The 14,302-nt window shown below is 45.3% G+C and overlaps 1 protein-coding gene across 1 annotated transcript; it reads right to left on the minus strand.

Annotated features, from left to right (window-relative positions):
- Positions 1 to 2,328: 2,328 nt before the first annotated feature.
- On the minus strand, positions 2,329 to 3,742 carry FAM24B (family with sequence similarity 24 member B). Its single transcript, XM_034931641.4, has 2 exons — positions 3,627 to 3,742; positions 2,329 to 2,674 (listed from the first exon to the last, which is right to left on the minus strand). The coding sequence occupies exons 1-2, from the start codon at positions 3,740 to 3,742 to the stop codon at positions 2,482 to 2,484; spliced, it is 309 nt and encodes a 102-aa protein (XP_034787532.3). The 3' UTR covers positions 2,329 to 2,481.
- Positions 3,743 to 14,302: the final 10,560 nt, after the last annotated feature.

Raw genomic sequence — 14,302 nt, forward strand, 5'->3', positions numbered from 1 at the left:
GGCATCTTGAGAGATGAAATCTGAACAAAGGCAGAAAGACAAGAGGGAGGCATTCATGGGTGATCTGAGCTTGGGGGCTGCATCTTAGGCAAAAGAGAGGGCAAGTGCACAGGCCCCGAGGCAGAGACCAGGTGGGCACACCTACAATAGTAGGGAATAAAGAACAGCCTGGCTGGTCATGAGTGGGAGGAGTGAGCTGGGAGGGGAGGATGGAGAGGAGCAGGTGAAGGTCAGATGGGGAAGGACCCATAGGGCAAATGAGTCTGGGTTTCACTCTAAGTTCAGGTGGAACATATTGAGTGGACAATGCCAGGACTGGCTACTTTCTGAAGAACCTTTGTGCAGCTCTGGGGAGGTCTGACGCTCGTGTAGGCTAAGTCTCCTAGGGTGAAACCCTCTGGCTACCGTCAGCCCCTCTGTGTTGTTCTGACTGTGCTGCAGCCCAGGAGGCCTCCCTAGGGAGAGCACAGTCCTACGTTGTGACCCAGGGGATCCATTCCTCGTTGGACCCTTGCAGGGGAAAGGCAGCACCTGGGATGCTCAGGAGGAGCTTGGACATGCCCCAAGGCCCCTGCCTTGCTCTGCTCCATTCCTATCTGCCCGGGCTGGCTGTGGATGAGGCAGGACTGGGTGTCCTGGGGTGAGTTAGCAGGGCACAGGTGTTTGAGATGGGGGACCCTTCTGGTTACTAAGCGCTTGCAGCTGTGTCCATGGATACCCACTCCCACCCTGGGCTTTCCCTCTGAACCCCTCTTTGTCACCCATGGCTGGGATCTCCAACGTCCCTAATCCATCTCCACTGAGTGCGAGAGTTTCATGGCCACACTCTGTTAGGTGGCCCTGGCAAAGGACTCAGGCTTCCAGATCCAGTCAGGAGAGAAGCCCCCTTCAGGCCTCTGGCAACTTCCTGGGGACCACGGGGTGCTGTGGGGTCACCCTGCATCATCTCATTGCTTCTTCTCTGTCACCTGTGCAAGTCCGCACTTCACATCAAGGACACAGAGGCTCAGATGAGTCAAGGGACTTCCCCTGGTGAAGGCCGAATTGGGATGGGAACCGGCTCCATAGGGCTCTAAAGCCCATGTGCGGTGCTCTGTCCTCCTGCTAATGGGGGTGTCCTGAAGACCTTTGTCCCACCTCCCTCACGGCCCCTGCAATACCTGCACCAGGTATAGTCACCCACATGGGGAGGCCCTGGCACAGGCGTCCTGGATCCAGGCACTGGGCCACCCACTGGGTGGGGTAAGAGGGGATTTGTATGTGCTCCATCTGTCAGAGCTGGCTGGTGACAAGAGAAAATCAAAGGCAGGGGACAGAGACAGTGCCCGGAAACTTAAGGGGGACAGGTGACCTCCAGCTGGAGGCTGCCCTGACTTGGCCTCTTCCCAAGCATGCTGGGGCTGGAGGCTCAGCCTCCAGGAGGTGCTCGGCGTCTACAGGCAGCTCCTCCACCCACATCTGGCCCGTTTCTGTGCCTAGCTGTCACAGCTGTTTCCTTTATTTGCGACTTCTGTTTTCCTTTTTACCCCCTTTTAGTAGATTACCACCTGTTACTAGCTAATAATTCTTTACATTCAGTATACATGTGATGGTCACAAGCAAGGGTTTAGTTCATGAGAGGAGTGGACATGGCAGTTACAGATAGGGAATCATGCTTAGAAAGGGGTTCCAGGAGGCTCAGGGGCAGGAGCTGGAACAGAAGGCAGCTGGGAGTAAAGTGGGGAGGAGTGCTTCCTGCCACCTGCTGTTGTGGTCAGGGAGTCTGGGCTTTGGCCTTTGGCTGGTGGTTCGTGTTACAGTTGAAGATGTTGATGGCTAGATCAACAGACATCACTGTTACCGTAATCCATGCAGGAGCCACATGCTCTGGAGATCTGGGGATTGCAGTAGGAAGAAACTGGTTTTCAAAAGGTCCTTTTGAGGTCACTGAGCTCAGGCCTATCTTACACAGGTCAGACAACTTTAACACAGGGAGGTCCTGCCTGGCTCCTCTCACTGTCTTGGATAAATGGACAGGACAACAGGACAGGTATCAGGACATGACACCATTTTCTGCGGTGGATGTCAACCATCCAAGCCCTCACGAGAGCTAAACGAGCGACTCCAGCTGGACAAGATCAGCTAGGCTGAAATTGGAAGTGTCCTAAGAACAGTGTGCATTTTCCTTCTCGGGTGGGAGATGTGCTGGACACTTTTATTCCAATTCTCTTTCTTCTATTGCAATGCTACAAGCTAATCCCCCCCCCCACATTCCAAAGTGAGTAATAAATATATTTAAACAAAGGATGTTTATAATCAACAATCAAAAAATATTGGCAGCAAAGAGGATTATTTTTAATAGTGTACATTTATTCAAAAGTATATAAAACAGCACTGTAAATTATATAATCTCACATAAAAACACTAGAACTTGATTTGAATAACAAAACAATCTACTAAGAAGTATTGCTCATGAAGATTTTTGTGCCCACCTTTCCTAACTCAGAGGCCCTCATTTACGTTGCAACAGCAAGGTGGCAGGGAATCAAAACTGGCACACATTCTATATCCTTCACAGCACCGCAGGGCAGGACAAGACTCCGTGGCAATGGTTTTGGCCTGGCTGTTCTTGGCCCACCACACCTTGTCTGGGTTGTGATTTTTTACAGCCACAGCCTCAGGTTCCTTTGCAGCTCTTGAGAAAAGACACACACAAAGCACAGGCTTAGAATTTTTCTTCTCAGCCCTTTTGTGAGAACTGTTGGGGGGTATCTGGGGAGTTTAGTGCTGAAGCCAGTCAAACATGAACACCAGCCCTACATTAAAGCTCTCTCCCCCGTCGCAAGTTCCTCTCGAATCCTTTCCTCTTCTATGATTGCTATAAATGTAAACTGAGGTTACAAAAGTAAGGGTGAGTGAATTCGCAAGCAAGGTCACCCAACTGGTCACTGCAGGCCCCCGAGATGCAGGAATGATGGGAAGGTGCTGCATTTGGCTGTGTCCCGGGCTCCGGGATGTGCCATTGTGAACTCCTTAGAATGGGGACACAATTGCATCTGACAAATAATCTCTCTGGTACTTAAAGGGTCTTCTCCCCAAAATGCAATCTTATCTGACCTACCCTCCCTTGTCCACTGTCCCCCAGGTTTTTCACACGGTTCAGCTGTCCCTGAGATCTAGAGCCCCAGTCATTTTCCCCAAGGCCTCCAGAAACAAATGGAGGAATACCCTGAGAGCTCCCAACTCAGGCAAGAAGAGATCAATCCAGCCCGTCCTCCACATGAGCACAAGGCAGAGCTCGTTCACGCAGCCTCCCCCACAGAATCTGCAGCCTACAGTGCCCAGGACAGAGGGAGTCTTGGCCAACGTGCTGAATTAAACACCTGATGGTAAACTTAGTGAGGTCCAGTGACAGCCAAGCAGCGCTGACACTCACAGGCCAAAGCTGAGAACATTCTACCAACCCCAGCCAGGAAGAAAAAAAAATAAGATTCTACACTCAGCTGTCTTTTTGCTTTTACAAAGCTGCCTGTTCTTCTTGACTTCACCCAGGGTATGGCCACAGCAGCAACGAATGACCTTGCTCCAACAGGAAGCCCAGGTATCCCACTGAGGAAGTGCTATCCCCTTTTCCCCATGTGACTCACTTTAGTACGTTGTTTATTTTGAACTTTAGCGCATTGTGTATTTTGAAGTAAAGACAGAGCACGATAACTATCAGCAGGAGCAAGGCCGCCAGGATACCACCAGCGATGACAAGCATAATCACTGTATGGAGGTCAAAAGACTTCGATGTACCTAGGCAGATAAGCGCAAGCAAGCACTGAGCCCATGTGGTCTCCCTCCCCACACAACCACTGAGCAATGCCAATGTCAGGGGAGGAAGAAGAAACCCCAAACACAGATCCTTATGTGTGTAAAACACAAATGTCTTCCCAGGGCGGCCTAGGATCCCAAGCTGGCCCAGAGATGGAAAAAAAGAAAATTTAAAAAGTCAGTTTGTCAATGAAAAGGAATGGAAATGCAAAGTCCAGAGAGAAGGCTATCAGAAGGACAAACAGTGGGAAGAATCTTTCCCTTTCACAGGTGTGATGTGCGGCTGGAAATAACAAGCAGGCCTGCAGTGGAGCTGATGGCGTCACTCCCCAGCACCTGGGCCTCCTGAGCTATACTCATTTTCAGAGTCAGAAATGACCCCTCACTGGATATCAGGCTCAAAGCTCTTCTGTGGAAATGACTGTTTCCAAATGTTACTGTCCCAACAATACTGAGAATATGCAAATCCATTTTGTAAATGATGCATGTTTTAGGAAAAGAACTTTACAATTCTTCCTCTGACAACTGACATTTTTCCTCCTAAATCGTAAATTCTCCCAAGAAATCCAATTTGAGATAATAAATTAGTTTAACTTTCTGAAACTGGGAAAAAGTGAGTCAGGGGAGAAGAATAAACAATCTGATTGCCAAAGCATACTTACCACCTTCTAACTCCTCATGGCTGGATGAAAGCCAACAGTAAAAAAAAATTATAATCAAAGTAAACTTTAGGGAACAGGACATCTTATCACGAATTTCTCAAACCTTTAATTTGAGAAAGAAAATTCTAATGATTAACATCCAAAGTTGAAGAGCTTGCTTTTAGAAGCAGTCTTCCAGCAGAGCTAGCAGAATGGATATCCACAATCTAGTTCCAACTTCTGTGCCAATCAGGACACAGGCTGTGTGACATCAACGCTCTGGACACCAGCTCTCTTTCATGGAGTTCTGAATTCCATTCCACTTCCAGATAGATTTTAGCACCAATGGAAGTAGATATGCCTAAATACTCTCTTAAGCCATGGAATACTCAATCTCCCCTTTTCAGGCTTTGTTCCCTCAGAGAAAAGTTTTAGTTAAGAGTCTGATTCCCAGAGATGCTATATTATTTTAAATGTCCAGTTTTCAAAAAAGCCTATAAGAAAGTATGGCCCATAAAGGAGTGGGGGAGCAATAAATAAAAACTGTTTCTGGAAGAAGCCCAGACATTGGCCCTACTAGAAAATACTTTTAAAGTCTTTTAAATATGTTCAAAGGAATCCATGTCCAAAAAACTAAAGGAAAATATGAGAATAATGTCTCATCATAAAAAAATACCAATAAAGATAAAAATTATCAAAAGAACCAAATAGAAATTATGGCATTGGAAACTACAATAACTGAAATGAAAAATTCACTAGAAGGGCTTTCATAGCAGATTTGGATTGACAGAAGAATCAGTGAACTTGAAGATAGTTGAGATTATCCAAACTGCAATACAGAAAGAAAAAAAAATGGGTAAAAGTGAACACAGGACTTCTGGTTTCTGCACAAACATGTGAAGGGCTTGGGAGTCATCATTCCCATCCTCACAACAACTAAAAAGCTGAATAAAGTGGCTGAATAAAAGCTGAATCAACAACTCTTAAGTCAACCAGAAAATTGAAGTCACAGGGCAAACAGCCACCCCCAAAACTAAAGAGAGAGGTGAATACAGAGAATCCCAGCTTAGGAGCAGAAGCCATTGCCAGAGCCAGCAACTGGTAAGAACACTTACATGGTAACTGATGTCTTCCTGGATGATGAATAGGGACTAGCAGAATATTTAAAAACTCCTGAGGGCCCAATTTTGTTTTGTTTTGTTGGGTGGGGGCACACTTTCATGAGTCATATCTCCAGGAACTCACCAGGTTCTTATAATGAGGACAACAGGAAAATTCCTTTCTGTTTTAGTCTCCACTGACACTGCAGTGGAGGTGGCCTTATTACCACTGTGAGATAATAAAAGTCATGAAATTTCACCAGGCCTCCTCTGATGCCACCCCAGAAGTTAAGTGGAAAGTTGCCCCATTATCTACTGAGTCAGAGAAGAAATCCAGACTCCCCAAGGGGTCTCCACTGATACCACAGGGGTCAGAGGTGAGTCTCTGCTCTTTATTCAGCCTCCTCTGACACCACCCTGGTGGAGGGGTGCTTTGGGACACTTCTTTACAGCTTGGTAACAGTAGACATCTAGGCTCTCTACTCAGTCTTCGCTGGTGGAGTTGGGATAGGGCCATAGTTTTTTCTATGGTGTTTGCCTAGAATGCAGAAGCTATTGTCTAAAATTTTCTGTCTTGTTGAGTTGCCCATTTCCTGGTCTTTTGGCCAGAAAAACTAGTTTCTTGGTGGGGCTCTTTTGTCTGAACCCACTGGTGTTTCCAAGTTGCTCACTTCTTCAGCTCCAAGTTTAGGAATCCGAGACAAAAAACAAAACTTAGGGAACTCACTACCATGCTATTACTTTGATCCCAAGGTCCCTAGCTAGCCTTCCTTCTTCTCTCCACCTATTCAAGTCTTATGTTTGTTTTATATATAATGTCCATGGATTTTAGTTGTACTTAGGAAGAATAAGAAAAAGTATCTCTTCCCATAAGTAGAAGTCCCCCATATGGGAAATTTTTTCATCAGTCCTCTGCTTAAAAGCCACAGCCTCTGCACCAACCCTACACTTGCTCAATCCTGAAAATGAGTGTTTCCTTAAATTTTGTACCCCGGGCCCTTCGCATGTGTTATCCAGCCCATATCTCAACATAACATCTTTCCAGCCTCATCTCCCTCTCCATTACCCCACATCCCATGCATTTTCATGCCTGTGACCTGGTTAGATGGCCCTCCCTGTCCCTCGCCTCCTCTATCTGCTGAAACACCAATCCTGCAAGACTTCAATAAAATGCCATGTCCTTATAAAACCTTCACTGATTTCCGCCTCTCTCCCTCCCGTGTTAATTGCTCCTCTCCCTATGTATCCATGCCCTTTGTTTGTGCCTATATGGAAATTTGAATTGTTGACTAGGTGTAGTGGTTCATGCCTGTAATCCCAGCACTTTGGAAGGGTAGGGCAAGAGGATTGGATTGAGCCCAGGAGTTTGAGATCAGCCTTGGCAACATGGTGAGACCCCATCTCTACAAAAAATTTTAAAAATGAAAGTGAAAATAAATTAGCCAGATGTGGTAGCAGATGTCTGTAGTCCCTACTTGGGTTCAGAGGGATATAACCCTAAATAAGCTTAGTCATCATTAAGGAGCTAGGCCCTGTGGACCCTCCCCATGGGGGTGACTACTTCATCTCTCGGTTTCCCTCTATTTCTGTGGTTACTTGATTGCTGTTGGATAGTCTGTGGGCTTGTGCATTTAAAGTTTGCTTTTTCAAGGTGTCTGTGAGCTCTGTGGGGGCAGGAGCTCTGCAACCCTAGGTATCAGAGAACCTAGAACCTATCAGGTGCTGGCACATGTTATGATCAATGACTGAAATCTGAATTTTGTCAGTCTGGTACTCACTTTCTCTGACTGAGCCTCTACATTTAGACAGTGCAGTGACTCAGACACAGCAGTTAAACCCTGACCAATATTATTTCATTTATTAAAAAGAATGCATACTTTCTACACTGCTTGTAAGTCACCAACATTTAACTACTTCCAATGTGTTTTAGTAATATCTTTCTGAGTTGTAATGAAGGCAACCAGGAGGCAATAACTAAAACCTCTGTTTGAAAGATGAGGAAACTAAAGCTCAGAGAGTGGAAGTGACTCCCTTGGGTCACACAGCAAGTCACTGGCAGCAAAGAAACTAGGACCTAGTTCTGTAATCCTTCCCTCCATCTCCTGCTTCCCAAGTCCAATGCTCTTCCACCCCCAGCCTTCCTGAACCTTCTGAAATGATGTGTTGTTCCCCATTCCCAGTCCCCCAACTCTATTATTCAAAGGCCGTGATTTTGGCTGTCAGCTGAAAGATCTGCAAATAAATCCCGTTGCATTTCATTTAAGGAAGGGGCTGATTTTTGTGTTGATGTTTTCATTCGAAGCAATATCTCACTGATGATTCACATGTGGTGACTGCTTAAGAGGATTGAGAGGGATGGGGCCATGTGTTCCAGATGGCAAAAGGTAGGCAGCAACTGTGCTCAGAATCAGTGAGTTCAACTTTGCAAAATGCGATTCCCGATACAGGGGCTGGCCTTTTCTCTATGGAAATTCTCTGTAATTCACATCCACAGGGACTTTCACCCAAGTCAGTTATTTGCAAACTGCCCATCCTGTGACTAACACCTGTGACTAACCACTAACAAATGGTTGCAAACACCCCGATGCCTGCTAAATTGCATCTCTGGTGACAGAAGCATCCTGGATCCAAAACTACATAAGCCTGTGAGCTCCCTACTTGACCCAGTTCCCATCTCTGTGCCTCCTCCACAGCTCCTTCTGCTCCGCTCCCGGGAAACTTATCTTTACCTTCAGACTCTTGGTGCAGATGGGGACCTTGCTATGGCCCTGGCAAATGCCATGAGAAGAGTTGGGTTTTGCCCCAGAGAGAGGATCTCCTTAACTGAATCTTTTATTCTCAGAGAAATAAAGATTGTGGTGAACAACATGCAATTGGATTTTATGAACTGCCAAGGTTTGAAGACAGTTTCTGTGTCTTTGTAAAATCCAAATGGCACATTTTACTATATGTCCCAGAACCAGATTACACCTCTCTTCCCATCTCCGAAATTCCCATCCAGTCTTTCCCTCACCAAATTTTATGACTGTAAAATCAGTTTTAAAAGAACCAAAGAGAAAAAACTGCAAACTTAGTGATGGATTACCATGTTATATCTTATCAGTGCCTGTCTAGGTGATCCATGCAGATCCCCCGGAGGTGCAGGCACGATGGGAAGGTCACAATCTGCCACGCACTGGGCTCTGGGATTTGCCCTCTAACTCACAGGCTTAACTTCCACAAAATGTGACAAGACTGAGTCTGTCAAATCAACCTCTCATTTCTTGGGAGGCATTCTTCTCATACTCACGTGATTCAAGAGAAGTAACAGTTCATCTTATTTTACCTGCATAAATAATGGCTCCTCTGCTCCAGGAAGGGCAAGAAACGTTTCAAAAAGAGCTCCAATCATGTGTCAGACATCCCCTTGTCAGGCATCCTCCAGGGTCTTCCAACTGCAGCTTCCCATCTCACCATTTCTAAGGCAACTGGAGAGGGGAAAAGAGAACAGCTCAAGTACTCTCTAGCTCAGGAAAGGGGAGATCATTCAGCTTGTCAGTTTCTTCAGTCTACAGTGCCTCAAGACAGAGGGAGAGCTCAGCTAACACACTGAGTTAAACACCCGATAGTAAACTCAATTATTTAAAGTGACAACAAGGCAGCGCTGACACACAGAGCCACCAGGCTGAGAACATTTTATTTACAAGCTCACAGCCCCAAGCCAGAAGGTAAAAAAGCCAAGAGTGTACACAAACATGCCTTTGCCTTTCAACCTCTCCTGCTGTTCTTGACCTGAACCATATGTGGCTGCCACAGCAAAGAATGCCCCTGCTGAAGCAGAGAGTGTCCAGGTATCCCATTTGAAGGGATGTCCCTCATTGTTAAGTGACTCACATCTTTGCCATGGCACATTACAAGGAGACACGATCAGCACAGGGGCAGCACCCAGGAAGAGACCAAAACCAACTATGATCTCTGTCCCAAGACCAGCAGTCTCACCCAACTTGTGGTGGCTTACTTTGTGAAAAGCCAAATATCATCTATGAGGAGCTAAGCAGACAGTGCCAATTATGTTCCCCATGTAGCAAACAAGCAACCTGTCCTGCTGTTCTTGACCTGAACCATCTGTGGCTGCTGCAGCAAGGAGTGACCCTGCTGAAGCAGAGAGTGTCAGCCTGGGGAGTCAGCAGTGCCTGCCTTCAAGGGGAAGCCTGGGGGAGGTCATAAAGCCCTGATTCTGCAGCTCAATCCCAATGAGAATGGCCTTTGACACTGGAACGACCAGACAGCAAAAGCATCTGAATATCTTTCCCACTTCCAGTGTGTTGAGGTCTCAGTCTCAGTCTAGCCATGCTGGGGAGTCTCCAGGGGTCTCTTCTTCTTTCCCTGGGCCTAAATCAGGACTGCAGAGCATCCTCACTGGCCTCAAAGGTTCCTTCTCCAGCCCCCTCTCCCCTGGACAGACCCACTGCATGTTGCAAAGAGATGTAGACAGTGATTACAGATCGATCTTCATTTCACCTGGACTGAGAAAAATCACCCTGGGTTACTGCTGCTTTCCTCAGCCACTATATCCCTCCCTCCACTTCCCACCTCTGAACACCAGTGGCCTCATGATGTCCCTAAGCTGCCAGCCCCACAAAGCCAGGCCCAGCCCTGCATTTACATTTCACTGGATGGAGACAAACAGAATTTGGTTGCTTGTGATTGTAGGAATGAGGTTCCTATTTCTTGCTGGCTAATGGCCCAAAGCCACTCTCAGCTCCTACAGGTCACCCACTCACAGGCCCTCTCACTCCAAGGCAGTTTACTTCTCCTTCCCAGGCTAGGAGTAAAGCCTCTCTCTGATGCTCCACCCACCTTTAAAAGGGCTCACCTAATAAGGTCAGATCTACCCAGATAATCTCTATTTTGATTAGCTCAAAGTCAGCTGATTAGTAACCTAGACACAAGAGTGACATTCCATCATATTCGCTGGTCCAGCCTACCCTCTAGGGGATGGGAATATACAGGATATCTGCATGGGGGAGCTGGAATCTGGGGGGTCATCAGAGAACTTTGCCTACCATGAGGTTACTATGTTCCACTTATAAAAGGGAACCATTTTGGTCCAAAACATGAAAGCCAACGAGCTTTGCTGCAATTGAATTTTCACTATTCTTTCTTGCTATTACATAAGTCAGTCTTTAAAGCAATAAATATTGAATTGCTATCTAATCCATTTACACTTCACAACTGGTCATTTCTCTTACTACATTCAAATACGTTTATAAAACTCAAATTATCAATACAATGCTGGGAACCTTTACCTCTGCTCCGCAAAGGCAGTTTTGCTGTACTTGTGTATTTATGGTACTTATGTATCTGTTTCCTTGTATTTCTCTAGTTTTGTCATTTTCTCCAAAGCACTCATCATTCAAACTTGCCTCCAGTCAAGTTTTGAGGCCTTAATGACAAGAAGAATGTTATAAACTCTTGAGGAAGTACAAACCCTTCAAACTCACATTTCTAGGCCTTAAACTGTCAAACTGAAGCTTTAAAAAGGAACAAAAGAAAACATTATCAGTTTACTTTTATGTCCCCCAAATGGGCTGGAAGTGCGTGTCAGTGCCTGCTGACCACCTGACAACTACTCAGGCACTGGCAAGGCTGGCTCTGAATGCTCTGACAATTCACATGTGGTGACTACTTAAGAGTGTAACTTTCCTCAAGGATCTAGAACTAGAAATACCATTTGACCCAGCCATCCCATTACTGGGTATATACCCAAAGGATTACAAATCATGCTGCTATAAAGACACATGCACACATAGGTTTATTGCGGCACTATTCACAATAGCAAAGACTTGGAACCAACCCAGATGTCCATCAATGATAGACTGGATTAAGAAAATGTGGCACATATACACCATGGAATACTAGGCAGCCATAAAAAAGGATGAGTTCATGTCCTTTGTAGGGACACGGATGAAGCTAGAAACCATCATTCTCAGCAAACTATCGCAAGGACAAAAAACCAAACACCGCATGTTCTCACTCACAGGTGGGAACGGAACAATGAGAACACTTGGACACAGGAAGGGGAACATCACACACCGGGGCCTGTGGTTGGGTTGGGGAGGGGGGAGGGATAGCATTAGGAGATATACCTAATGTAAATGACGAGTTAATGGGTGCAGCACACCAACATGGCACATGTATACATATGTAACAAACCTGCACATTGTGCATATGTACCCTAGAACTTAAAGTGTAATAATAAAAAAAAAAGAGTGTCACTGTGCCCCTGCGCATCCCTCCCCATGCACACCTGTGCCCACAGCAGGAGATCACTCCTCCTGCATTCTTGAATGTGCACCTTCGGGTCCTGAAGCAGGACAGTTCTAGGAACTGGGGGAAGACCACAGAGAGTGGTTACCCAGGTAGCCCTTACTGTCTGTGGGGCACACAGAGCCTCTGAATCCTTCTAAATGTGGTGTCCCCAGTACCAGCGAGAAGTACCCCTTGGGCTGGTGCTCCCCAGAGACTACAGAGGGAGCATGCTAAGGCTTCAGGGCACCCCACCCTCCCTGGCAGTTATCCAACAGACTTCTGTGAGCAAAATCTGAACACGGTTCCTCTAGGGATCTGGCAATATATTAAATTTCCTTAGGAAAGATGCTTTTTTCTTCTTGCAGACTTCAGGTTTCCATCAGTGGTTCCTCTTCCAGGACTCAGGAAACTAGGCTCCCACAGAATTGCCCATCCTTGGTCTCTCTGCATCTTTTGGATGGAAGTGGACAGCACACATAAGACAGGGCAAGAACTGACTGATTCTACTGGTAAAGACACAGTAATCCACTTCTTGATTCAGACGGTTTAGTACTCAGACATTGAAAGAGAGATTAGCCAAAGGCACCCCAATCCCTGTTCCACATTCCAAATAGGATGACACCAAACAAAACACGTTGGATGACTGCGATGTGAGTTGTGGGATAATCTGTTGCTAAGGAGCCAATTCTATACTGAAGCTAAGTGGTTTAATATTCTGAAGTTGTATTCTGATGGAAGCATGGCAGAAAGCTTTATACCTTATCAGAACAGAGGCAGCCATTACAAACTGACTCATGAAAGCCTCCCAGAGAAGAGAAGATGGTGAGTGAGAGATGGCCTTGTAGCAGCTCCTTACAAGCCTCTCAAATCCTTCTTGATCCTGGAGGATCAAAGGCATTCCACCAAGCCTCAGATTAACTAGGGTTCAGACCTTGTCTTGCATGGCCAGAAAGGTGGAAAGGTGCAAGGTTGCCAGGGTGCAATGGCAGAGCCATTCCCTTACATACTCTTGTACCAACTGTCATAGGTCAGGAACCTGGAAAACAAACTCTGACACAGGCTTGTGTACAGGAGGCTCCCTGGGCAGTGTATTCAAAATCCACCCCTGTGAGGGGTGAGGGAAGCAGGACTGAAGAGTCAATGAACTATGAAGCAGCTGCAATAAAAGGTTCCCACCAATTCCCTGGAGAGTTTAAGGCTAGGCTGGCCCTTACAAGATGCCCCATTGAGGCAGTGTGCTCAGACCTTTATATGCCCATATTGACTAGTCACTGGATGAGGAGTTGTTCAAGGAGGGCCTGTGAAGTTGTTCAAGACAACTGTCTTGAATTCCTGGAGAGCAGTGGCACTGAAAGCCATCAGCTGCCAACACTCCCGGCAGCTTGTATTTTGTCCTGGCACAGCCCCTTCCACCAACATTTTGGTCTGACTTTTTTTTTTTTTTAACTTGCACACAGTAAAGTTCACTCTTCGTGATGTACAGTAGTATGGGTTTTGACAAATGCACAGAATCAGGTATTTGTCCACAACAGTACCATAAAGAACAGTTCCATCACCTTAAAAAGTTCCCTTCTGTGGCCCCTACAGTCAGCTTCTCCCCTATATGCCACCTCTTGGCAACCATGGATCAATTTTCCATCCTTTTGTTTTGGGTTTGCAGATTGTCATATAAACTAAATCATATTATACTTAGCCTTTTGGACCTGGCGTTGTGCACTTAGGAAAATGCATTTAATATTTGTATATCGATAGTTTCTTTTTAGGGTGAAGTACTATTCTGTTGTTTCACTGGACCACAGTTTATCCATTCATACATTGAAGGACATGTGGATTTATTTCCAGGTTTTGACAATTATAAAAAAGCTGCTATAATACATCCCATACCAGTTTTTGTGTGAATGTAAGTTTTCAGTTCATTTGGTAAATACCTAAGGGGAGAATTGCTGGGTTGTGTATTCAGTACATGTCTGACTTCATAAAAAACTGCCAAACTGTTTTACAGAGTGGTTGTATCATTTTTTATTCTCACTAGCAATGAAGTTGAATTCTAGCAGCTATGTTTACTTGTCAGCATTTGATAATGTCAGAGGACTTTTTTGTTTGCTTGCTTGTCATTCTAACACATCTGAAGTGGTATCTGGCTGTTATTATTTGATTTATTACTAATAATTTTGAGCATCTTTTCATATGCTTATTTGACATCCATATGCTTATTGGTAGATAACTTCCTTGATAAAGTATCTTTTTAGCTCTTTTGCTTATTTCCTGAAATTAGGTATTTACTTTATTATTCAGTTTTTAGAGTTCCTTCTTTATATGCTCTGGATCTAAGCCCTTTATGAAATATATGATTTGCAAATATTTTCTCCTAGTCTATGGCTTTTCTTTTCATTCTTTTAAGTGTGTGTTCAATAAAGCAAGTTTTTAATTAGATAAATTCCAATTTATCCTTTCATTCATTGATTATATTTTTGT

This window comes from Pan paniscus, chromosome 8 (genome assembly GCF_029289425.2).
Source record: "Pan paniscus chromosome 8, NHGRI_mPanPan1-v2.0_pri, whole genome shotgun sequence".
Classification (NCBI taxonomy): domain Eukaryota; kingdom Metazoa; phylum Chordata; class Mammalia; order Primates; family Hominidae; genus Pan; species Pan paniscus.